The 27,876-nt window shown below is 32.0% G+C and overlaps 2 protein-coding genes across 3 annotated transcripts in view; one reads left to right on the top strand and one right to left on the bottom strand.

Annotated features, from left to right (window-relative positions):
- The window catches only part of LOC114327602 (ras guanine nucleotide exchange factor P), a 164,065-nt gene that overhangs the window by 60,699 nt on the left and 75,490 nt on the right, over positions 1-27,876 (bottom strand). For both annotated transcript variants that reach the window (XM_028276271.2, XM_050642025.1), the window contains exon 2: positions 23,491-23,547. In XM_028276271.2, coding sequence (XP_028132072.2) covers positions 23,491-23,517 — 27 coding nt within the window. In that variant the 5' untranslated portion in view covers positions 23,518-23,547. The remainder of the gene's footprint in view (positions 1-23,490; positions 23,548-27,876) is intronic.
- Positions 1,547-14,550, top strand: LOC114327603 (uncharacterized). The gene is made up of 3 exons (XM_028276273.2): positions 1,547-1,715; positions 10,732-11,094; positions 14,154-14,550. The coding sequence occupies exons 1-3, from the start codon at positions 1,646-1,648 to the stop codon at positions 14,459-14,461; spliced, it is 741 nt and encodes a 246-aa protein (XP_028132074.1). The 5' UTR covers positions 1,547-1,645; the 3' UTR covers positions 14,462-14,550.

Genomic DNA, 27,876 nt, shown 5'->3' with positions numbered 1-27,876 from the left:
TATGAGAAACAAAAAAAATTGTAAAAAAAATTTTGAAAATTGGACTTATGCGCATTACGAACAATACCATAAACATAAACATACATACCGAATCAAAATATCCATTAAAAGAACACTCGACACATTTGACATGTACTCAGAGGTCATTATTATAATGTAAAAATAAATATTTTTAGTACAATCTTGTCACCTTAGCACTTATATAAATTTACATAAATAATTTTTTTCATTATTAGTTTTCTGAAAATCTAAACACCAGAAATCTTATCAGTATACATTATTATAGTAAGACTATTATGTATTGTTTCTACTGACTGTGTCCTGTGTTATGAGGTCACTCGGATAAACAAAATTTGCCGAAACAGCGCGGCAAAAACGGGTCATTTTTAATGTCTCAAATTTTCTAAACCTGTTGTCCAATTTAAGTGATTTTTTTAATATTTCGTCTTATTTTGTATAAATATCGCAGTAATAATAGATATTGTTGCTAGACAGGTCAATTATTGTCAGTGTATACCGGGTGTACCAATCAAACTGTGTTTTTCTCACTCTGGGGAATATTCTAGCATTATGCTAACTTGTTATTCTAGCATGCAATAGCATACTGAAATTAAAGCCCAACTATAGCCTCATATATTTTCTTAACATTATGTTTTTTTATTCATTCACATATATTGGATAATAAAAAAGGTAAGTACTTTTTTAACTAGCCATGTTTTTCATCAATACAGAATGTTTTTAAATAAGTATGGCAAACTTTAATGGGTAATTCTGCACGAGAAAGTAATGACAGTTTGCTTCATAAACGTTTACTTTATAAATGCTTTGTTTACCAAATAGGGGAGGTTGAAATTTTTCTTACAAACTGACGATTTATTTATTGCTCTAAAACCGGTTGAGATATGCAAATGAAATTTTGTGGGTTTTAAGAAGTAGTTTTAACCTTAGTTAGTTAGAACATAGGCAGGGATCACTTAGATCGTGGGTTCAAACTGCACCCGGTGTCAGTCTTTACTATGGCTATGATATTCAAGCTTAAAATGTACCTCTCTGTTACGTTGTTCTAAGATGTGTAATAGGCTAATGGCCAACTGCGAGACTTGCAAGACTCTTACTGCAAGACTCTTACTGCAAGACCAAGACCAAGACCAAGACCGGGAGCGCAATACCAAAACCAGGTGTACTGGCGCAAGACCAAGACCAAGACTGTCTAAGTCTCGTCTTGGTCTTGCATTTGGGCAACACTACAGAAGATGGAGGAAAGTCTCTGGGAATCTATTAGAGTGGTGACTTCTCTGCGAGCAGGCCAAGATTCACAAGGGATTATCGAGCTAATTATGATGATGATGACCTACCAAGAAGAAAAATATTCCCAATTCTACAGCTTATATTTAGTCATACCTTATACATCTCTACGCTGAAAAGTTCTATAGAAATATAATATAAAACGATTTGATTCTAATTTGTTTCGCCATAATTATAAATTTTTTAATGGTATTAATTTATTTAAAATAACTTTACTTGTTTATTTCTAATTATTGAACTTCGGCTAGCATTACATGTCCATGTAAGTGCATGTATTTGATGCCAGTATAGTGCTAACATTCAGTGTACTTCAACCAAATTATTATATTACCAACAAATAATGATAATGAAAATCATTTACGTTATACTTGGAATAATCTTTCTGGGGTGTGTAGAGTGTAAAAAACTGCGTAAGTAGTTCTAATTTGTAATTGAATCGGTCATTGCGAAAACAATCAAGTCCATATTTTGGGTAAAATGACTTTTCGAGGCCATGATGTTTTTAAGATTTAAATCAACCATTCCGCGCAAAAACAACGCCAATTACTGTTTATATTGTATGTTTAAATATTGTATCGTAGGTCGGTATGTTTTTCTGTCAACTCTAAAACAACGCATGTCCTTTACTTGTGTATTTTGACTGTTTCTTGCTGACAATAAAAACATTTTAGTACAAACATTAAACATCATGTTTCATTTAGAAAACAACGTAAGTTCACAAAATTAAAAACTTAATATCAAAAAAACTCAGAAACATTTAGTATTTTTCTTGTATATATTACATAATATATCTAAATTTCTATGTATTTTGACTGTTTCTTGCTGAAAATAAAGAAAAAACATTAAAAATTATGGTGCATTTCAAAAACAACATAAGTCCACAAACTTAAAAATTTAATATAAAAAAAATACGCAACATTTAGACTTTTTTTGTCTTTCAGACAGATGCGTTTATAACCCATAATACTTGTATAAAATATAGTAGGTATTACCTTAAAATATCCAACTACCAATGAAACGATTTTTACGTTTCCTGAAAAATTTACAGATTGTAACATATTGTTTTCGCAGAGACCGATTCAATTAATTTTTCTTTTTTGAAGTTATACTTCTTTAGGCGCGATTGAGAGTAAAATTTCATAATACTGCGCGCATGCGTACACAGACAGTATGGCGTTTAGTTACTAAATCTTTCTAGTTATGTATAAATATATCAGTGCAAGAAAAGGTGTGAAAAGAATATATTAGTGTTTTTGGTAAATATATTTATTATAATTTTTGTGTCTTTGGATTTGTCTTCCTCAAAACATTTTATTGTATATTACTTCACCTTGTCTGTTTGTTACCGTGAATTGTCATTAGGTACGTCCGAACCGATACAGACACAGTCCTCGTAGCGTATGTGGTATAGCATTCGGCCAGAGATCGAGAGGTCTTGAGTTCGAATCCAGTGCAATCCTATACATACTTTTTTTTATTTTTTTGAAAGCGGTAAGGACAAAACTAGTTTGGTGTTTAAAAAAAATTAAAACAAACTGTTTAAAGTATATTTATTTTTAAGAAATCATATAATAGAAGTATAACTTCTTACGTGCCTACAAAGTACACACACATTCTTTTTTTTTAATATCATTTAAAACTTGGACCTACCTACTTTTGAATTTATGTTAATTAACTATTGAACCGTGTATGGGTGCTTCTAACTTGCGATACCCAAATAACTCTTTAATGGGTTTGGCCTTCTTCACAAAACCTGGCTATTTCTTTCTGTCTTGTGTTGATGTTCCGAGAGTTGTATTAACATTTTTATCTCTTTCAAGTCTCCCTTCATATTGTCACTCAATCTATGTCGGGAAAGTCTGGAGGATGCCTTCCTATAGGTTGTGCCGTAAAAATGGTTTTTGTATCTATCCTAACTACTTCTTACTACATGAGCTATCGAGACTAATCTTTCCAGGATCTTACAATATTCTTTAACAAAGGCTATCCAGTGAGTGTTTGTATTTCGTGGTTTTTGTAAATTTTTCAGTTGCCTTGCTGGTCTTGATACGAACCTCAGATGAATCTGAGAGTTTTATTTTCAAAGACTAAAGACGTTTTGGATCTCTTAGAGTCGTACACCACGTTTTACATCATTAACGACGATTTTCTCTGAACTTATCTTCTTCTTCTTCAGTTTCTTCCTGTTATGAGTCCGCCATTTTCACCCTTCACAGCACTCTTCCAGTCACTTGCGCTGAGGTCTTCGCATCTATCGTAGCATCTCCTATGTATGTTTTCCATCTTATAGCAGGTCTTCTTCCCGACGCATTCCAGTCTAATATTCTTTTCGGCCATCTCTGCTTTGGCATTTTTTGTAAATGCCCATACCACTGTAGGGCTCTGTTTTACAACTTTTTTATAGATCCATAGTAGTATTCTATGTACTTCCATTCTTTTCCATATTTTCTGTATTCTTATTCTATTCTCTCTGGTGGTTTGTAGACAAATATTTGCTGTCGAATAGTTCTCTAAAAGTTTTCCTGAAAGTTTAACAAAATTCGAATTCCAATTCCATGCTGAAAAGTTTAAATTATGCATGACAAAAAAAATGTGACTTTTTCCAAAAATCGTGGAAAATATGGGGAATGAGCTAAGACCCCGTTTTCATGACAGGCGCTTAAAGCGTGATTACAACTACATTCATTTGACTTGAGACCGTTCACATGCCAACACGCGTCTTAATGACCTAAAACGCGTGTTAGCATGTAAACGGTCTTCAGTAAAATGTATGTAGTTTTAATCGCACGTTATTAAAACGCGTAAAACGCGCGTTAAGCGCCTGTCATGAAAACGGGACCTTAGCTCATTCCCCATATCTTACACGATTGTTGAAAAAACTCACACTCTCTTGTCATGTAAAATTTGAAGTTTTCAGCATGGAATTGAAATTCGAAATTTGTTAAAATTTCAGGAAAACTTTTAGAGAACTATTCGGCAGCAAATATTTCTTGGGGATTTTTTGTCCGGGATTTTTTGTGGGGATATTTTGTCCAAAAAAATTTGTGAGATTATTTGTCCGGGATTTTTTGTGGGAATTTTTTGTCCGGGGATTATTTGTCCGGGGATTTTTTGTCCGCGAATTTTTTGTCCAGGGATAATTTGTGGGGATTTTTTGTCCGGGATTATTTGTCCGGACCCCAAAAAAATAACGTAAGTAATGTTTTAGATAGGTATTATTTTTGATAGAAAGAGGGTTGAGTTAATCTTAAAAAATCCACTTATAACTGAAAAATTAAACGATTAAACATATTATAAAAAGGACTAGATCCAACGCTCGATGAATTATTTAACTAGAAAAGAAAATAATCGTTTTCGTTTTGATTCAATTCGAGTCTCTTGTCATCCTCTGACACTGTGTTTCTGGGTCTCTACCCTTTATCAAAGAGGCTATGCAAGTAGACTGAATTGAATCATCTCGAAACGAAGAAGAACTGCATATATTAAAATATCTGCAGCAGAGTGCGGTTAGACTGTCCTCTAACGGGGAATGACGAAATGAATAAAAATAAATTTCGACCACGAGTCAGGAATTCTGTTAACCGAGATACGATAGTACCAAGCGGCGCCGCTAGGAGGAGCACTCCATCAATGCGTCTCAGAATACTTTAACGAAACGTGGTCATTTTATACTCTAAACCGAATAAGGTATGAAAAAGAAAAGAAAATAATCGTTTCCGTTTTGATTCAATTCGAGTCTCTTGCCATCCTCTGACACCGTGTTTCTGGGTCTCTACCCTTTATCAAAGAGGCTATGCAAGTAGACTGAATTGAATCATCTCGCTGCAGATATTTTAATATATGCAGTTCTTCTTCGTTTCGAGATGATTCAATTCAGTCTACTTGCATAGCCTCTTTGATAAAGGGTAGAGACCCAGAAACACGGTGTCAGAGGATGGCAAGAGACTCGAATTGAATCAAAACGAAAACGATTATTTTCTTTTCTTTTTCGTACCTTACTCGGTTTAGAGTACAAAATGACCACGTTTCGTTAAAGTATTCTGAGACGCATTGATGGAGTGCTCCTCCTAGCGGCGCCGCTTGGTACTATCGTATCTCGGTTAACAGAATTCCTGACTCGTGGTCGAAATTTATTTTTATTCATTACTTATTTAATTATTTAATAAAAATTATTTTTTAATAATATTGTGGCTTATTTCCCATTATAAATAGTTAAAACTTTAAAAATGCCACAAGAAAATAGCTTCAGAACAACATTTAATTATTACTTGACATCAATCAGATTTGACAAGTTAGTCAAAGTAAATTTTTAACGATGCAACGTCAGTTAAGTAAGTGTGATAAAACGAGAATAATTTCTGAAATAGAAGATGGTTGGTCTGTCCGACAACTGGCTCAGAGTTCAATAAGAGCAAAACCACAATCCACAACATTAAAAAAATATGGGAAAACCAGCAGACTTTGGATAGAAGGAGAAGGAGTGGGAGACCAGGTCTTACTACAGCCCAACAAGATGATACATTAACTAATTTATTTAAGAGTGTATTCCTTCCAAACGGCAAGGCAAGCAAAAGTTAATGCAAACTTTAACGCTTCTATAACTACAGCATTAAGGAGAATAATTAGAACAACAGGTTTAAAAAATTGTGCAGCTGCCCGAAAAAACTAGTTTAGGAGGAACATAAACAAATTAGACTCATATTTGCTTTACATTACGTTTTAAATAATCCAGTTAATTTTTGGGGCTGTGTAATTTTTTCTGATGAAAAAGCATATCAGTCTCATTATAACGGCCGTATTGGGCTAAGGCTCCACGGGCGAGAAATTGACGCTAGCAGTAGCCGTAAAACGAACTTAAGGTTCCGCGGAACGGAATAGGAATAGCCGAACTGAACCGACTACGCACAAGTCCTGTAGTCGGTACAGTTCGGCTATTCCTATTCCGTTCCGCGGAACCTTAAGTTCGTTTTACGGCTACTGCTAGCGTCAATTTCTCGCCCGTGGAGCCGTAGCCTTAGGGTTTATAGACCGCGTCGAAATAGGTTTAACGAAAACTCTATTTTGTGATAAATATATAAATACGATATTTCGTATAAAGTGATAAGTCCGGACGGTTCTCTATAAATGTTTGGGCTTGAATGTATAGATGAGGTTTAGGAATGTGTTGGAGAATTTAAGAACGATTCAATACTGGGAGCTATTTACATATTTTAGATAATGTGATGTTGCCATCGGTTAGGGAAATTTTCACACACAGCTCACCGTGTACGGGATTACCTTATGGAAAATAACATTGAAGCTCTTCCGTGGTCCTCTAAAAGTCCAGATATTAATCCAATTGTGAATACTTGGGGACTTATTGTCAAAAAAAAATACAAAAATTAAATGTAATTCCTCAAAACAGAGATAATTTTTATGGACCATAATTAAACAAACCTGGGAAAGCTTGGCCTAAGATGAAAATTTATCACTAAATTTAATTAACTCAGTGCCCAGAAGATTACAGGAAGTAATTAATAATAATGGAGCTATGACAAAATATTAATATTTCAGCAGTTTGGAATTGTAATACATATATTTAAATTCCACACTTGTTCACTGTAAAAGTTATTCAGTTTGTATTAATTTCAAATTAAATTTTTAATTTTTCCAATGTGTTTTATTTATTCTAGTATCCCACAACTCAATACAGTTTTGTGCTACACTTTACGAGAAACCAATCACACCTCTTGATTTGAAATTAAACATAGTAGTTTAAAAGTGGTTTTATTATCTATCATTATTTTTTAATTGAAATATTTTCATAAATTATAAATAAAACACGAATAATTAATGTATGGGTACTTAATTGAGATGATGAAAAATTACAAAATTAATAGGAGAATTTTTTAGGATGCATGTTTAAATACATGTGACTGACTGATCGATAATGCTCGATATTGTTTTAGTTTTTAGTATGTATATTAAAAACTGGCGGTCTGTCGCACAGCCCTGCTTTTAGCTGGTTTGATATAGTTCTTCCACTTTAACTTTTCCCACGCGTCACGATTCATTTTCAAACAAGTTGAATCAAAAAATAAAGTGAAAAGTAAGTCGATGGATATTATACGCTATGAGCTCCTAGGTAGAGGGGATAATAAAAAATTCGCGAGCGCCAGTAGTGACAGGTCTGTAAGCTTTTACTGGTTTGACATAAATGTCAAAGTGATTAATTTAAAACATTGAAATTAAAAACATTAATAGGAAATAATATTAGTTGGTCAAAGCTGTGGTGTATATTTTTACCTTAAATATACTTACGTTTTAAATACTGAAATAAAGTTTTTTTAATATTTCGTAATATGTAATTATAAATTAATCTAAGCGCCATCTACACGATAATTGTGAAAGTATCCGAAGTAAGAAATTAATATTTCATTAATAGCACGTTAAAATGATTAGCAAAATCTTTAAAAAATCGATTACAATTTAATTACTTTTTGCGTTGTAAATATTAAGAGATAAAAATTAAATAATAAATTTAAAAATTACCGGTGAAAGTTGCATTAGTAATCCGCTAGGAGCGACACCAGCGAAGCTCAGAGCGTATAGGGCTTTTCATCGATTGTCATTTGTTTCGAGCTTCTGTCATGTGTTACATAATATTAATATAGCTCATAGAGGTATATATTAACATAGAGAGAGTGTCATTCAGAGTGAAGTGACGACACCATCTTTTTTCTTTGGATTAGTTTTGTTTCACTCTTACGCATAGTAAAGCTGTGACAGTTGTCCTTCCCTTCCGTGCCTATACTCACACTTAATGTCATCTTAGTTTCTCGATACAATGTGCTAGAAAGAGGTACCGCAAACCAGTCAAACAGATCTTGTCGTCAGGAAGCGCGGAGTGACGGCTTCTTCTATGTTAATATATACCTCTATGATATAGCTACGTCACTGTAAATATATAACGGCAATAAATAAATTTAAAAAAAGTCACAACAACAAAGTTACGATTATTAAGAAGATTTAATATTACCTAAGGTTGAGAAATACAAAACTATCGAGTGAATTGCATACATAAAAAGGCGTCGGATTTTTTTATAAATATAAAATCAAATAAACTTTATTGATAAATAAATAAAACGTTATTGATTTATAAAACCAAATAAAGAATAAAAGCAAATAAATCAAAAAAACTGTCACTGTCATTGAAAATTATAAACGTCAAAATTCATAAGCTATCAAAGACATTCGATATCGTTTATCCTTGTTGGGATTTCTATGGAAAAGCGGCTTAATTTTGCGATACTAGTTTCTGTAAGTTAAAAAGACACCTAGTATAAAAAAGAAGTTTGTGGATAATTTCGTGCATGGAAAAAATTTAGAATGAAAGTACTACATACATATTATTATGCTTTTCTCCTTGTTATGAGATTAAGATGCATCTTATTACATATATCAATTAATTAATTATTTAATTGCTACTCATGAATCATGAAGCAAAACCAAAATTTAATACAATTTTTTTATAAAATCGTATTCTCAGGGCTAATTGATTGTATGTATTACCTTTAGTTTGTGGCTTCTAGTATTTCTCGTTGCTTGCTTTATCCAGGACAAAACAGGGAAATAAATATACTTAAAAACTCATATAAATTTTATAACTACTATTTATTTATATACTATACCATAAATATAAAAAACTCAAATTTATGCTAAACTTTATTTTGTTGTAAAATTTCTAATTCTTTCTAATTTCTTTCTTTATCTAATCATAAAAAACCATTAATTCTATTATCTCCTTTTTGTGAACCAAATTCATTCAATTGAATAGGTTGACTGTTCTTATTATTATTATAAAAAAGAAACAAATTTTAATTTCCACTTTTTAAATAGATTACTTATATCTTCTATGAATTTACGAATGAATAATTATTTATGTTGTAATGCTATTAAGTTGACAAAAACAAATAATATGGTATGTAATACAAAACAACTCTCTCTTTTCACAAATAATCTGACTAACCTTTACCGACGTCCTTAGGAACCGTTCAAGTATTACGTAACGCAGGTTGGGGGGGGGGTCAAAATTTGCGTTACGCAATAGTTAAACTCCCATAAGAGTGCGTTACGTAGGGGGGGTGGGGGTTAAAAATCTTCAAAAATCGCGTTACGTAATACTTGAACGCTCCCTTATTTCTTCTTCTGGATTGTGTTGTCCTTAGTTCTCCCACAACGTGCTCTTAGGATTCTGCAAACTGTCCTTCTCCTTCAAACTGTTAAAAAAACAGCACTCGTTCGAATTCTTTCCTCCAATTAAAATCTTTGACTCGATAAAATAATATCAATCTTTAGAATTTAACGATCTTTTTCCTCAGCTGGGTATCTCGTGCAAGTTTATATAATACTACTACTCGTTACTGACAGAAACTGGAATCTTTTCGGACACAAGGAGTTTGTACTTCTCGACTTGATCTCGTATTCGTCTCACACGTATCTGCTTCCACGGTCACCAAATTAACACACTTTGTACAAATACACTACTTTCAAACTGGACTGATTGCTTTGGATAGTAATTACACAATGAATTCATTTTTCTCTCATCAATTTGAAAATTACCACTTTATTCTCCTTCCATCGGTCTCCTCGCCAATCACAAGCATTCTCCACACATTTTATTCCTACTCTATTTTCTTAAGAACAAATAGTACTGTATACAAAATGTCTTTCTTGTCAATTTCTAGGAGATATTAAAATTATTTTACTTACAATCTAAAAAATCCCTCTCTCCTAAACTAAATAAAAATGTTTACCATAGTTTCTTTCTAGGAAACCATTTAGGAAGCACTGTCTATTGTTCAACCAAGCGTGGCATCCATTAACTTTCTAAACAATCGTTGTAGTCCGTTCTGTTGAAATTTATAAAACGTTCGTAGAAACTTTACCACTAAAATTTTACTCTTCCGCGAGACACTTCTTACAGCTGAATTATTTTATTTACAAAATTTGACCATATACAGGGTCATGAAAATCTACGGTCTCGTGGTCTTTGACATAAAATTATTTTCAAACGCTCCCCATAAAAATTATTTAACAATATATTATATAATATTTTCGTTGAACTGGCAACGATGGATGCCCTAAAAATTAGAATGACACATGTGACAAGACCAACTTGCACAACTTGAGTTATACCAATTTTTTATGACGCTCAATTTTTCTTCTGATGTTTTTTATACTTTTTCATGTTTCAATTGATCTGTTATACCCTATCGTGTTGTCTATTTATCTGCACATTCTCTCCCAGTATTCGTCCTTCTCAAGCCTTATTCTTCGCTTGACTTGTTATCTGAGGGTAATATATTCTTTCAAAATTAAATTAATATAAAAAAACCTTTAACTTCCACGTGTTTTCATTGAACTACTGTATATATTTTTTTTCAGCTTCATTTGTGGAACAATGTTACTACGATCAATCTATGGAAGAGTGTATCATAAGAAATATAAATAAATTAAAACCTCAGTTTAAGAACGGCATCCCAGAACTTGGAATTCCTTCGCTAAATCCATTGAAAGCTCCAGGAGTTACTCTAGTATCGGACCGAAACATGAAGCTCGTATTGAAAAATGTAAATATATATAACATCGACCAATTCGAGTTGAAAGATTTTAAGCATTATCGTCATAATCTGACTGACTATTTTGAGTACTATCTTCCCAAAATTGAATTGAGATCGGATTACATCTTAAAAGGACAATTTTTATTGTTCAATTTGGACACCAGCGGTAAAAGCTTTATAACCCTTGGTAAGTTTTCGACTTTTAATATATCATCGATTTACTCCTAGTACAATTTGATACTGAAATTATAAGATCGGATATCTCAATTCTTAACATCTGACATCACGATTGTCTCTACTCTTTTCACTGTGTCAAATGCTTTGTGGAAGACAACAAATAAGAACAAATCTATTCTTCTTCATGTACCATGTTCTTTCAGAACGTTGGTTACCATCATAGCTATCTCAATTTTATTCACTGCCACCCTAAATAGCATGCTTGTATCAACACTATACCAATCTCGCAAGTTCTTCAACCATGAGGTTCTTCTTCGTCCTGGACTGCGTTTGCCTGCTATTTTTCCTTGCATGATATTTTGTACCAACCTATATTTGGGACCTCTCATTACATGTCCGAAATACTCCAGCTTTCTCTGCTTGATGCTTTTTATGATCTCAGTAGTCTTGCTGAGACGTTCTAGTATTGTGGAGTTTCGAATCTTCTCCACCCAGGAAACTTTTAAATTTCTTCTATAGCACCACATTTCGAAAGCCTCAAGGCGATTTAGATCGATTTTATTCACAGTCCTGGACTCGACACCATAAAGTAAGACCGGGAACACGTAACAGCGAAGTAGGCGGATCCTCAATGCCAATTTTAGGTCTCTGTTACATAACACCTTGGACATTCTTCTAAAAGCCGCTCTATCCTGCTCTATCGTATATCTAATTTAGCCGTGAGTTTCTGCGTTACAATTTAATTGCTGTCCAAGGTAAACGATTTTATCAACTTGCTCAAGTTTGGTATTATTTACATACATATCTATTGTATTCACATATTAATATTTCACGTACGTATGTTCACATATATTTTATACAATGGAAATAGTCGCTATCTTAAAAGCACTATCAGAATGCAGAATAAACCACAAGTATGCGAATATTATTGGAAACATATACGAAACTACGACAAAAATAACTGTAAATCTTCATTGCATGACTGAGAATATAAAAATTGGTGGAGGGATACAGAAGAAAGATACTCTGTCGCCAAAGCTTCGAATAAGCTTCAGGAATAGAATAAAAGACGAAGACGTTCGCAGACGACTAGACGTAGAAGACACTATCGAACGTATTACAAGGCAAAAATGGAAATGGGAGGGACATGTTGCAAGAATAAAAGATGAGACGTGAACAAAATAATTTTAGAGTGGAGACCACGGGCAGACAACGAGAGAAGCGAAGAAAGAGCAATAGACCAGGGCGCATCTGTAAAAATATTAGTACATTTGGATGTTGAGAGGTGACTCATATTTTTTGCAGAAATTACTTTATTGCCATCGGCTTTATTTTCAGTCCTGCGATATTTTGAAGAAATGAATTTTTTTGCGAAAGCTGGATTGCAAAATTTATTTTGCAAAATCTATTAAACCGATCTTAACTAAATTTACAGTATTATTTTATCATAATATAAAGTTTTACTGGGTGAAATATGAAGCTCCTAAGTGTACCAGAAATGGTTGAAAAACGTTAAATGTGAATACTTGTTTTTTTTTGTTTTCTTTTTCGCAATTATTGCTATTTTGCAACAAGGGTAACAATTTTAAAAATTTGTAACCAATCTTATATTGTAGGAAATTTAATTACAACTTTTATTTTAGTGCAACTTTTCTCGGAAGTAAATACTTTTAAAGTTATAATCAAAAAACGAAGAAAAAAATCAAATTTTTACTTCATGTTTTGACATTTTGATTATTTAAACAATGTTCCGGACATTTTTGAGTGGGAGGATAACACAATTATTATTATATGGGTTAATTCCAAGCAATTTCTGCAAAAAAGTTAGAGTCACCTCTCAACGTCCATCTCAAAACAGATCCGCCCTGGACTACAAGACCCCTAACGCTACGTACCGACGACCTCACAAGAACCAAGACTAATTGGAATAGTAGAAATGCAGACTAAAAAAGATGGAAATATCTGGAGGAGGCCTATGTTCTTGAAACGTAGAATCAAAAAATGTTAGAATGTTTGTTAAAATAAAAAACATGAACTTTTCACTTTTCGTCTTACTAAGTGTTGCATGTGTTCGTCAATGTCTAGTGATTTTTTTTTCTAGTTGCCTTTAAGGAGATACATCCTTGTTTTTCCTGTTCCCAAGGATATTTTGTAGATGGATTTAAAACTACTGTTATAGCGCGCCAATAACCAGCAAAATAACGCAAAAGATGGAAAACATACATTGTACAATAAAAACAGATGAAACTGGTAGAGGTGGAAATTATCGATACAAACGTATAAATTAACATTATATTACATAGTTTCCCACCTTTAGATGTCTTTGACAGAAGTATTTTATAAAATTCTCCTGTCACAGTGACAATTGACATAATTCTCCGATAAATCTAAAGGTGAGAAACTATGTAATGTAATGTTAATTTATGCATTTACATATATCGATAATTTCCACCTCTACTAGTTTCATCTCTTTTTGCTTCACAATGTGTTATGTTTTCCATCTTTTGCGTTATTTGGCCGGATATTAGCGCGCTCATCACTGTATTTTCTCTTTGATGTAACAAACCACGTTTGAAAAATGAGGTTTTTCGTATTTTGACAACGACACCCGATTTGTGCATCGAAACGTTAAATAATAAAATTATTTTTTTTAGTAAAATGTGGCTTATTTCCCATCAAAACTAGTTAATTACTGAAAAGAGAATTGAATAAGCGAGCCAGCACACGACCCCTATTCTCATATAAAAAATCATCGATTGCGTCATCGCGTCCAGACGGATGACGTCACCAGTATGATACATATGTCAAAAAATCATAATTTAAAAATAAAAATCGACCTGTTTCAGGATTTTTCTTTTCCCGGTTGTCACTGGCTTACGAACTAACGAATTTATCCAAACATTTGCACCATACTGTATACCTATTTCGAACTGTAAATGTTTTGCCTCTTTTTGCATTATTTTTGCCTTTGACTGATATTCAAGCAACAATTCTCATTCGCAAGCAGCATTTTCATTTCTTAATATACAGCATTATATTCTGTTTGTTAATAATTTATCATTTTTTTAGATGGTGTACATGCCAAACATTTCGTAAAAATACAAAGAGTAATGAAACATGGAGAGCTATACCTTAAAATTAATAAGACTGAAACCACAATAGAAGTAGGTGATATACATATACAATTCGATGATCTATTCAAAAACAATCCAGAGTTATCCGATAGTGCCAATAAATTGGTGTCAGAAAATGCAAAAAGTTTATTACCAGACATGGAAATGGTACCGAGATTATTTGCTGAAATTGTAGGTTCTCTCTTAGAGAAAGTCTACAATAAATTTTCTTTAAATGAACTTTTGCCTACAAGACCCCAGTAAGGTGTAATAAACATGTATATTATGTAATGTATATAACTTATTTGTAATAAATAATGCAAATTACGGTATTTAATAAATATGACACAATATATCATGTCTATTATTATACAGTGAGCACGTAAAGGTTGGAATAAATTCATTTTCTCGAGAACGGACGATTTTGGAAAAAAATACTGAAACAGGTCAATTTTTATTTTTAAATTACGACTTTTTGACATATATATTATACTAGTGACGTCATCCATCTGGGCGTGATGACGTCATCGTTGATTTTTTTAAATGAAAATAGGGATCGTGTGATAGCTCATTTGAAAGGTAATTCAATTATCTATTCAGTAATATAAACATTAACATAATTTTTTATACAGGGCGCCTAAAAAAAATTTTTTGAATTAAATTTATTGACATAAAAAGAAGAATGTGTGTAATTTATTTAATTCAAAATTCATTTTACTGTTATCAGAAAACAGGAAAAAATGTTTAATTGGCAGATAGATATTGTTTTTTGCTTAAATTAAATATTAAAGCAGCCACCCACCAGCCTCGTGAGAGTTTAAACATTTAATTTAAGCGAAAAGCCATGATTATTTTTCAAATAAACATTTTTCTGTTTTCTGAGAGCAGTAAAATGTATTTTGAGTTAAATAAATTGCATACATTCTTCTTTTTATGTCAATAAATTTAATCCAAAAAAATTTTTTTTGGACACCCTGTATAAATAATTATGTTAATGTTTATATTACTGAATAGAGAATTGAATTACCTTTCAAATGAGCTATCACACGATCCCTATGCTCATTTAAAAAAATCATCGATGACGTCATCACGCTCAGATGGGTGACGTCACTAGTATGATATATATGCCAAAAGTTCGTAATTTAAAAATAAAAATTGACCTGTTTTGGGATTTTTTTCCAAAATCGTCCATTCTTGAGAAAATGAATTTATTCCAACCTTTACGTGCTCACTGTATAGGTGTGATTCGTGTGTCCAGTACCCACGACGGAACTGTTTTAAAACTACGGTCTGAAACCGATTGAACTAGCAACTGTTTTGTTATTTCGGCAGCGTCAAAGCACGGGATTTGCCCACGAGGCAATCCGCTTGAAACTTGTCTTCAACTAGTTTTCAATCGTTATTTTAAAACAGTTGTGTCGTTGGCCCTGCACCTAAAAGCATGGAAATTCGCCTACGCGGCAATTCTGCTGAAAATTGTTTCCAATCAGTCTAAAACCAATTTCCTTCGACACTCCTTCCGTGGTCGCAATTGCGTTGCGTTTCATATGTGTATAAAGAATTCATAGTAAAGTAACTGAACATTTTAAGATTTTATTTTAATTTTTTGTAGAAATTACAGTTGTCAGCTGGATATAACTAAATATGAAAAGCTTATTACAAAAAATTTTCATATATTTATTTTTCAGAATAATTTTTTCAGATTGGAAATGTAAGGGGGTAGGCGCAAAAGTGCGGCTCCAACGCTTTTTAAATGCATTCATTTTTTTTCGAATCCTGAGAAAACTAGTAAGTATTTTTGAAAAATGTAAACGCAGAATAAAAGATTACTTTATGATCGATGGCTGAAAGTCCCTGAACTCTTCTACAATGTTTATTTTAATAAGTTACAGGGGTCAAAAGAAACAGAAAATTTAGTGTGATTTTTAATTTTAAATATCTTATTCAAAAGAAACTTTTTTATTCGAAGGGACTTTCGGCTCTCGGTAATAATATTGTAATCTTTCATGATGCTTTTAAATTTTTCAAAAATATTGATGACATTGGTTCACAAATAGGTAGTAGCCGATAAATATATTTGTGCACTGAACACAAGCACTGTCTTTTTTTCAGTAAAACTGAATATGTAACAATTTTAAATAGTCCATGTGGTGAGACCGCTCCCGTCTAAAAAAATTTCTGATTCGGTTTCTTTGTGGATTCCTATTCAAAAATGTCCCCTTTAAACAAATCTGAAGAGTGCCGGGAGGAATTTTTGGGCAGAAATTGTTTAAACAATTTTTTTAAACAAATACAAAAGATCGCGTTTTATTGCCCTGGAACAGGTATTTTGGGTTCATTCTAAACAAGAAAGGTATCTTGTAATTTTTCTCAAAAATTGATAGTTTTCGAGTTAAAGGCCATTTAAAATCTGAAAAATGCAAAAATACGCATTTTCGAGACTTAAAAATTCATATTTAAGTTAGTATTATTGAGGTTGCCAGATACTTAAATTGAAGATTAAACATTCAGCTTCACGATTCTGAGGAGTGATCGCGTGTAGCCTTAATTTATACTGTTGTTTTTTAATTGTTAAATATGCGTGTTTATCCGATTTGTTTGCCGGTGCGGCGCGCTCTATTTCAAAAATCTCCTATTCTCCTCCGAAAATTTTTTTTTATATTCTTTGGGATATTCTAAATAAAATAAGTTTCAAAAATAAATAACCATTTTCAATTTCGTTGCAATACGAAACTACAGCTGCATCATTATTCCAGTTCAATCAGAGAGGGCAGCAATCACCTCTACCGGTTTCGAAACTTATTAGTCTCTCATCAGGAGGCACATATTTATGCTGCTCTCTCTGACCCAAATAGGACAAACTCCGGCGTGCAGTCACGGATTGCAACGAACGAAATGGCAGGGATGCCGTAGCGGCAACTGATATAAAAAACTAAGTTTTCAATCTAATAGCACATAAAACAACACCCAAAAATGTTATTCTACATCCTACCAGACTGAAAACCATGGAAACCTTCTCTGGTAACACCTCCGAGGCTTCTACAATTTGCAAGCCATAACGGATGCTGAGACTAAGGAAGATGAGGGAATTCTACAATTTACAATTCACGTCCCATCTGCTCAGCGCGGTAAAGTTCCAACGAGAATGGTTCCCTTCGTACTCTAATCGGAGTAAATGTAAATCAAAAATGAATAACCATTTTCAATTTCGTTGCAGCACAAAACTACAGCTGCATCATTATTCCAATTCAATCAGAGAGAGAGAAAATAAGTTTCCTGACATTTTTCTGAAAAGTTAATAGTTTTAAAGTTATAAGCGATTTAAAATCCGAAATATGCCAAAAAAAACGCATTTTCGGATTTTAAATCGCTTATAAGTTTAAAACTGTTAACTTTTGAGAAAAATGTCAAGAAACTTATTTTATTTAGAATATCCCAAAGAATCTAGAAAAAATATTTTTCGGAGGAAAATTGGAGATTTTTGAAAAAGAGCGCGCCGCACCTGCAAAAAAATCGGATGGACATGCATATTTAACAATTAAAAACAACTGTTTATATTAAGATTAGACGCAATCACTCTTCAGAATCTTGAAGCTGAATGTTTAAACTTCAACTTAAGTATCTGGCAACCTCAAAAATACTAACTTAAATATGGGTTTTTAGGCCTCGAAAATGCGTATTTTCGCATTTTTCAGATTTTAAATTGCCCATAACTCGAAAACTATCAATTTTTGAGAAAATTTACAAGATACCTTTCTTGTTTAGAATGACCCACAAAACTTAAAAATATATGTTCCGGAGCAAAAAAATGTAATCTTTTGAATTTGTTTAAAAAAATTGTTTAAACAATTTCTGCCCAAAAATTCCGCACGGCACCCTTTAGATTTGTTTAAAGCGGGCATTTTTGAATAGGAATCCACAAAGAAACAGAATCAGAAATTTTTCCAGACGGGAGCGGTCTCACCACATGGACTAAAAGGCAAAATTTTTAAATTGATATTTTTTATACTATAATAATAATTGTATAAACTGTATACAGGGTGCGCCAAACCTCTGGTCTTCTTTGATTACGGCTAAACTATGAGATATACAAAAAAATGTTTATAACAAAACTAATGTGTATCAAATTGGTCTATAATTTAAAATTATTTTCAATTATACAGGGTGAGTCAGAACGACGGTATGAACCAAAGTTGTATTTTTTTAAATGGAACACCCTGTATATTAAATCATTTTTGAATATATTATTTAACAATATGAAAAATTTGTATAAGGTCTTATAGGCCTAAAGTTAATAATTTTCAAAATATTTACATTTTTATTGAGAAAAATGGTAATATTTATAGGGTTGTGGATTATGTTTCCAAGGAAATAAAAAATTTAGGTGATAGGTCAAAGTTTAAAATATAGTGTTATTTTTAAATAATTTAATATTTTTTACTTTTAGCCATAAAATATACAGTGTGATCACTATTTGCAAATACAAAATTTTCTCATTTTTTTTAAATGGGACACCCTGTATATTAGTTTTGCGTTTGGTAGTAAATATTACAACCTTTCTTTTGGTATATATTCTTATCTTTTGGTTGTATGTACCTAGCATGTTTCGTTTTGTAGATATTTTAAAAAAACTATAGATTTTACGTTTTTGCGGATTTTTTATTTAAAAATTTTTTTGCAAAAAAAATAATTATAATCTGGTTTTAGAAACATACACTAAAATATAAAATATGAAAAAAAAACGTAATTAAAGATTAAAATAAATCGTATGCTAGTACAATTCAATTGAATTTAATAACTTTAAATTATTTTACAAAATATATTTTACCTTATTAATGAATACATAAATTAGTTACTAAATTAAATAAACAACCAAATTTTAAATCAATCGTAGTAATTCTTCTACAGCAGCAACTTTCCTGTATCAAATTAATTGTTAGTTATATTGTATTTACGAGTAAGATCAGTTAATAACTTTTTAATTTACCTACATCTTGAGAACGTATAAAGTATGCTTTGAAACAAATGAACGTCATGGAAGTATATTAAGAAGTAAATAATATCTATGTACCTACTCGTGTCACAAAAGCTGGTAATAATTTCTAATGGTTTCGCCCAAAACAAATGTCATATCCAAAAATTTTTCGGTTAAAAAATTAAAATTTAAAATATAAAAAATTGTTACAAAAATTTCAACTACCAAAGTATTACCAGTTTTTGTGACACCAGTAAATACTATTTACATTAATAAATAATTTGGATGATACATTTAACATTCATTTGTTTCAAAGCATACTTTATAATAATTTTTATATTCTCAAGGTGTATGTAAGTAAATTTAAAAGGTAAATTAAAAGTTTAACTAAATACAATTTAACTAACAATTAATTTGGTACAGGAAAGTTGCTGTAGTAGAAAAATTACTACGGTTGATTTAAAATTTGGTTGTTTATTTAATTTAGTAACTAATTTATGCATTCATTAATATGCTAAAATATTTTTTGTAAAATAATTTAAAGTTATTAAATTCAATTGAATTGTACTAGCATACGATTTATTTTAATCTTTAATTACGTTTTTATTTTCATATTTTAGTGTATGTTTCTAAAACCAGATTATAATTATTTTTTTTTGCAAAAAAAATTTTAAATAAAAAATCCGCAAACACGTAAAATCTATAGTTTTTTTAAAATATCTACAAAACGAAACATGCTAGGTACATACAACCTGATACCAAAGGAAAGGTTGTAATATTTACTACAAAACGCAAAACTAATATACAGGGTGTCCCATTTAAAAAAAATGAGAAAATTTTGTATTTGCAAATAGTGATCACACTGTATATTTTATGGCTAAAAGTAAAAAATATTAAATTATTTAAAAATAACACTATATTTTAAAAACTTTGACCTATCACCTAAATTTTTATTTCCTTGGAAACATAATCCACAACCCTATAAATATTACCATTTTTCTCAATAAAAATGTAAATATTTCGAAAATTATTAACTTTAGGACTATAAGACCTTATACAAATTTTTCATATTTTTAAATAATATATTCAAAAATGATTTAATATACAGGGTGTTCCATTTAAAAAAATAAAACTTTGGTTCATACCGTCGTTCTGACTCACCCTGTATAATTGAAAATAATTTTAAATTATAGACCTCTTTAATACACATTAGTTTTGTTATAAACATTTTTTTGTATATCTCATAGTTTAGCCGTAATCAAAGAAGACCAGAGGTTTGGCGCACCCTGTATATACGCAACTGATAAAAAATCTGTCCGTCACATTTAGACCAAGAGGCAGCGCTGAAAAATCTATTTGAATTTACTAAAGCTAGATTTTTCACAGTTGATTACTGTGAGTGTGTAGAGAAACATACTGCGGTCGGTCAAGTGAAACGTAGAACAGGGGTTACTGAGAGGGTATCAAACTTGCTTTCCTACGAAGGTAATTATTTCCATTTACTAAGGCTGAAAATCAGTACACACTTTCTAAATTAAATATAAATAAAAGTTATTATAGTCGGTCAGCTGTATGACGGGACAGAGCCGGTCGGTCGGCCCCAATAGTCGATTGAGGAAATGAAGCATTTTGGCTCGCAATTTTTTCGTCCAGCATGGATTTACTTGAAATTTTTACAGAAGGCAGGGAATAGTCCAAGGATCATTTTCTATATCATGCCGCTATCATTCGCTAAAACCTTGGGGGTGGTTGCCACCCCATCTCGGGGGTGGGAATTTTTTATTACATTTTAACCATGTAATTTGATGTAAAAGGTGATTCTAAGAAAAAAATGTTTTTTACATTTTCTTCGTAAAACTTATATTTTTCGAGTTATTCGCGCTTGAAAATAACAGTTTTTCGACGAAAAAATCAAATTTTCTACAGGGTTTTTTGAGAATACCTCGAAAAATATGCATTTAATCAAAAAAACTGTGGATATCGAAATAGTATCTTTTAGTAACACAAACCAAATTCTTTTCCTATAATATCTTTAAGACCAATACAAACCGGGATACGGCATGTTAAACGGCTTTACTTGCATATGTAAATACGGCATGATTACGGCTTTTTTCGTCAAATGCACAATTTGAAATATTCAAAGCCAAATAATGGGAAAAATTTGCATTTTTCGAGAAAAACTTAAATAATCTTTTTTCAAGTATACAATTAGACCTTTCAAAAAATAATAATAAAAAGTTTCTAGCATGAAAATTAAACGACTTACAAAAAAATGTCAGTACCTGGTTTTCTCTACGAAAAAATCAGTGAAAACAACCCCCTAACTACCTTCCTAATTCAAAATTGGTCTTCACCTTTCTGTAGTTCCTTTTATATTTATATTATCAATACACTCAAGGAGTTTGACCTATTTAAAATGCCTAATTTTGGAAAAATTGGAGTTTAAAGAAAAATTGAGTTTTTGCAATTTGGTATTTTTCACCATTTACTTCAAAATATCTCCGAAAATACTGAAGATATGAAAAAAATTATAAACTACTAAATTGTAGCTTTTTACTGATTAAAATTACCCTGTACATAGGTTGTCATTACAGTGAATAGTTAAGCAGATATAGCTGTTTAAAACCTTTATTTACCAGCAAACACCCCCTTATTCGAGCCCTTTAAACCCGCCCCAATTAAAAACTAAGGCATCTTACGGAATTTAATTTACACAGTCTTATAGCTCTTTAAAAATTCTACAAAATTGTTTTTGAGGGGTCTCATTACAAGAGGCCATCAAAGTTGCTTTCCTACGAAGTTAATTAAATCCATTTACTAAGGCCGAAAATCAGCACACAGTGAGATATAATATTTTTCCAAAATTAGCCATTCTAAATAGGTCAAACTCCTTGAGTGTATTGATAATATAAATATAAAAGGAACTACAGAAAGGTGAAGACCAATTTTGAATTAGGAAGGTAGTAAGGGGGTTGTTTTCACTGATTTTTTCGTAGAGAAAAGCAGGTACCGATATTTTTTTATTATAAGTCGCTTAATTTTCATGCTAGAAACTTTTTATTATTTTTTTTGAAAGGTCTAATTGTATACTTGAAAAAAATATTTTAAGTTTTCCTCGAAAAATGCAAATTTTTCCCATTATTTGGCTTTGAATATTTCAAATTATGCATTTGACGAAAAAAGCTAACCTTTAACATGCCGTATCTCGGTTTGTATTGGTCTTATAGATATTATTGTAAAAGAATTTGGTTTGTGTTACTAAAAGATATAATTTTGATATCTACAGTTTTTTTGATTAAATGCATATTTTTTGAGATATTCTCAAAAAACCCTCTAAAAAAGTCGATTTTTTCGTCGAAAAACTGTTATTTTTAAGCGCGAATAACTCGAAAAATATTAGTTTTACGAAGAAAATGTAAAAAACATTTTTTTCTTAGACTATTCCATCGAATTACATGGTTAAATTTTAATAAAAAATTCCCACCCCCGAGATGGGGTGGCAACCACCCCCAAGGTTTTAGCGTATGATAGCGGCATGATATATAAAATAATCCTTGGACTATTTCCTACCTTTTGTGAAAATTTCAAGTAAATCCATGCTGGACAAAAAAATTGCGAGCCAAAATGCTTCATTTCCTCAATCGACTATTGGGGCCGACCGACCGGCTCTGTCCCGTCATACAGCTGACCGACTATAATAACTTTTATTTATATTTAATTTAGAATGTGTGTACTGATTTTCCTGATAATTACCTTCGTAGGAAAGCAACTTTGATACCCTCTCAGTAACCCTTGTTCCACGTTTCGCTTGACCGACCGCAGTATGTTTCTCTACATACTCACAGTAATCAACTGTGAAAAATCTAGCTTTAGTAAATTCAAATAGATTTTTCAGCGCTGCCTCCCCTTCTAATTGATCTGTACAAGGGGCTAGGTAAATTGATTTAGGGCTTCATAGGACGTTCAAAATAGTTTAATTTTATGTATTATATGCTTTCTCTCGTTCTCTCTCTTATATTTTTGTACTCCTCGACTTTGGTTTCAATCAATTAGTTTTTTAGCAATCCTATAATTTAAAAGAACTTGGTTGGAGCTAATTTCAAAGATCTTCAAAATTATAAGGTTCTAATATGAAAACGATATGTTTGGTACGTTTTACAACGGAAGAAAAATTTAAAGGCAAAATGAGAGCTGGAAGATAACAAAATATCTTGTCTAAAAACGTAACATGTATGAATACACTATAACTACTTCAATTACGAGCAATCTACGTAATGGTATGTCTAATATACAAAACTTATAAAATAAATTAACTTACCCTAGGACAGACATTGGACCGGATCATATTTGTATATCTATTGTACACAACCGCTAACTGAAAGAAATATACTAGAATTACTAGGTTTCTTTAATTTAATTTAACAGAAATAACTAAAGCCTAAAACTACACTGATGTTGAATACCACATGTACAGCTCCCGGAGCGAACTATGGCCGGTGAGAGAAACTCTGTCTGTGTAGAGAGTCGGTGAGAGATTAGGTGGGTAGACGACTGACACCAGCGTTTGCCACCGGCCATGGTTCATTTTGGGAGCTGTACAATTCTGCTGTAGATCTAAATTATACCTACCACTTAACAATTATTGTACCAATTGTATCAATAGATGTATGTATACACCGTTTTTTAGGCGTCAACGCCCTTCGTTAGGGATCTATGGAGGAGTATCGCCAAGACGCAAGCCCTTATCCCTTGCCGTACCGCTCCTCCACACTCCACAGGCCGATCAGATACCAGTTTATTCCAAACCAAGTCGTAGATTCTATATAGAATTTTAACTACGACGTTGGCCTTTTTATTAATTTCAAATGACCGGGCTGGGGCTCGAACCACCGATCGTATATCTGCTAGAATCGACGATCGAGCCGACCAGGCCCGGCCCCAGGGATGGGTGAATTGGGCGGCTACCCAGGGCGGCCAATTTTAGAGAACAGCCAATTTTTGAAATTGAAGAAATAATAAATTCGTTTTTTATTGTTATAAAAAACCAATATTATGAACAAAAACAGTAAAAACGAGAATTAAATAAGTGACACAATAACAATTGCAAGGTTCATTCGACGGGAGATAGACAATGCCGCCTCCTTCTGAGTCATCGCATAAGAATAGTGGGATCAGAATAGTGAGGGGAGATTCTGATAAAATTTGTCATCAGAACAATGGTATTTTTTTAAAGCTTGTTGAGCACTTTAGAAAACTTGATTCTGTTTTACAACAAGCAGCGTTACTACTTGAGAAAACGTATTCAAAACGAAATTATTCAGCTCCTCCATGACCAAATCAAAATTAAAAACTTTCTTAAATCACTGAAATCAGCAAAGTATGATGGCATAAGTTTAGATTGTACACCTGATATTTCTGGAATTGAACAGATTACTATTGTTGTACGTTTTGTCGATATAGGTTACTGTTCACAAAGTGTTAAAATTGCAGATCATTTATTTGTGCCTGTACCTGAATCCACAGGCTTGTGATTTACAGAAGATCTTTTGCAAAAACTGAATGAACTGGGAATACCTCTGGAAGATATGGAAAGAATATGATAATTTGCAAACATGAAAGGGAAGAACTTGGGAGTTCAAAACAGAATTTTGAAAATGAATCCTAGAGCATTTTTTGTAGAATGTTCTAGTTATTCACATTCAAACAACTTAGTCGTTAACGATGCTGTTAAAGCCTCTCAGTTTGCAGTTTCTTCCTTTTCCTTGGTGACAAAAATTTACAATTTTTTCTCAGCATCTATTCATCGTTGGGCTATACTGAAAAATCCTATTTCTAGCCTACCCTAACATTGAAGAATTCAGGGCCGGCGATAACAGGCCTGCAAGGGATGCACTGCAGGCGGGCGCCCCTGTTTGGGGGGCGCCAAAATGAGCATTTTTTCTGCTGGTGCTATACAAAATACTAATTTAAAAGAAACGGAAGGGCGCCTATGCTAGTTTGGCAGGCGGGCGCCTTATACCCTAGCGCCGGTACTGGAAGAATTTGTCCGAAACTATATGGGAAAGTTGAATTGATGCAATTACTTCCATCAGATACCAAATTGAAGAAATCTACGATGCTCTTGTAGCAATCAGTGTCAATAATAACAACGATAAAAGGGTTGCTCATGAGGCAAGCTGTTGGGCAAATCAAATCCGTTACTTTAATTTTCTTTGCTCTGTGATAATATGGCATGACATTTTACTTCACATCAACGTAGTCAGCAAATCACTGCAGACTATTGATATAGGAGTGTATCAATTTAAAATCTCATGGAAGTGATTTAAAATTCCAGGGCTATTTGACAGACGCAAAAGAGTTAGAAATTGAGAACCCGAAAATCGAAGACACAGTAATAGCAAGACAGAGAAAAGTGAAAAGGCAATTTAGCGATGAGGCTGAAGATGAAAGTATGGACCTAGATCCAGAGACACGATATAAAGTTGATTTCTATTTAAAAATTATTCACTGTGTGCAAGTACTCGGAAGGGATACGCGAAACGATCGTGCGCGAATAGCGGAGAAATATTGCAACTTTCTTAAATAATTCATATTGTCAATTGAATTGTCAAATTGACGTACATTTCATATCTACTGTCATTGAAAAAGAAAAAATTATATGTTGCTCCACAATATTGATATGATATGCAATTATTATACAGGGTGGTTCATCTTATTCGCCTCGGTCTCTGTACGGAAAACCACTTGATATTTTAAAAAAATTTCTTCACAGAAATATACAGGGCCTTTAATACTACAACCTAAAAATAATGTGAATTATACAGGGTGTTCCAAAAAAGAGTAGTATATCAAAGTTATATTTTTTCTTATGGAATGCCCTATATCTGATGACATTATTGAATTGACCTTAAAAAATAAGCTATACTTTCATAAGGGTTCCCTATACCTAAATACAGGGTGTTTTGATTTATTTCGATTTTTATAAAAATGTAAGGTTTTAGAAAAAAATAAATATCTACGATTCTAAGAAGCAGTAACAAATTCTTTCTTGGATCTTAATAATAGACTATTTAGCATACTTAAACAGATGCTTATTACAACAGAATTTCTTACAGGGTGGTCAAAATATGAGATTGTTCTATTAACAAATTCAAGTTGTAATAACTTACTTATTTTAAATGGAATACCCTGTATCTTACTACTCTATCGCGTAGAAAATTTACTTAGCTTTCAATTTGTATTAGGGTTTCCTATACCTATCTTTTTACAGGGTGGTCAAAATATTAGATTGTTCTATTAACAAATTCAAGCTGTAATAACTTACTTATTTTAAATGGAACACCCTATATCTTACTAGTCTATCGAGTAGAAAATTTACTTAGCTTTCAATTCTTATTAGAGTTTTCTATACCTATCTAGCTTCATTTTTTAGATATTTAAAGATTTCCTAATTTGTAAGCTTTAAAAATTAGAATTAAGTACCTATGTCGTGGTTATTTACAACACATCACCAACACCGGCAATATACTTAAATATCTTAGTCAAGATAGTTTCATTAATAAAATTCACATTTTTATCACCTAATCACACAGAGTGTTCTTATTTTAAATGACATACTCGATATTCTATTCTTTATAATGGAAGATATTTAAAATCTCTTCAATTCCATGTTAACATTCTCAATACACATGTTATTCTGTAAATATAAATTCCCATGTTATTCTGTAAAAACACATTTTTACATATTTTTGTACAATAAGCTCGTTTTTGTCAAAGTAGCCATTGCATTTAATTGTTTGTAATTGCGATTTAAAGATTCAAACAAAAAGTGTCGTTCTTAAATTTACTTAATAACCGTTGGGTTAAGATATGGAAAATACTTATACGGAATGAAATATAATTTAAATATCTTCCAGAATACGGCATCTAATATAGGGTATGCAGTTTAAAATAAACATATTATTCAATTTCACATGTAGGCCAAAATCAACTAAAATAATACAACACTCTGTGTGATTACATGATAACAATGAAAATTTTATTATTAATGACAGTATCTTGTCTAAGTATATTGCCGGTGTTGGTGATGTGTTGTACATAAACACGACATAGGTACTTATGTAATTCTAATTTTTAAAGCTTACAAATTAGGAAATCTTTAAATATTTAAAAAATGAAGGGAGATAGGTATAGGAAACCCTAATAAGAATTGAAAGCTAAGTAAATTTTCTACTCGATAGACTAGTAAGCTACATGGTGTTCCATTTAAAATAAGTAAGATATTACAGCTTGAATTTGTTAATAGAACAATCTAATATTTTGACCACCCTGTAAAAAGATAGGTATAGGAAACCCTAATACAAATTGAAAGCTAAGCAAATTTTCTACGCGATAGACTAGTAAGATACAGGGTGTTCTATTTAAAATAAGTAAGTTATTACAGCTTGAATTTGTTAATAGAACAATCTCATATTTTGACCACCCTGTAAGAAATTTTGTTGCAATCAGCATCTGTTTAAGTATGCTAAATAGTCTATTATTAAGATCCAAGAAAGAATTTGTTACTCCTCCTTAGATTCGTAGATATTTATTTTTTTCTAAAACCTTACATTTTTATAAAAATCGAAATAAATCAAAACACCCTGTATTTAGGTATAGGGAACCCTTATGAAAGTATAGCTTATTTTTTAAGGTCAATTCAATA

Source organism: Diabrotica virgifera, chromosome 1 (assembly GCF_917563875.1).
Source record: "Diabrotica virgifera virgifera chromosome 1, PGI_DIABVI_V3a".
Taxonomy (NCBI): domain Eukaryota; kingdom Metazoa; phylum Arthropoda; class Insecta; order Coleoptera; family Chrysomelidae; genus Diabrotica; species Diabrotica virgifera.
Note: the sequence above shows the minus strand (reverse complement) of the source record. Positions and strands in the feature narration are given on the sequence as shown.

What these genes read in the sequence shown, in the direction of transcription:
- LOC114327603 (XM_028276273.2), top strand. Translation starts at nt 1,646, where the DNA reads ATGATAATGAAAATCATTTACGTTATACTTGGAATAATCTTTCTGGGG. An exon ending in TGTAGAGTGTAAAAAACTGC is followed by an intron (nt 1,716 to 10,731) that starts GTAAGTAGTTCT and finishes ATTTTTTTTCAG; the next exon opens with CTTCATTTGTGGAACAATGT. An exon ending in TAAAAGCTTTATAACCCTTG is followed by an intron (nt 11,095 to 14,153) that starts GTAAGTTTTCGA and finishes TCATTTTTTTAG; the next exon opens with ATGGTGTACATGCCAAACAT.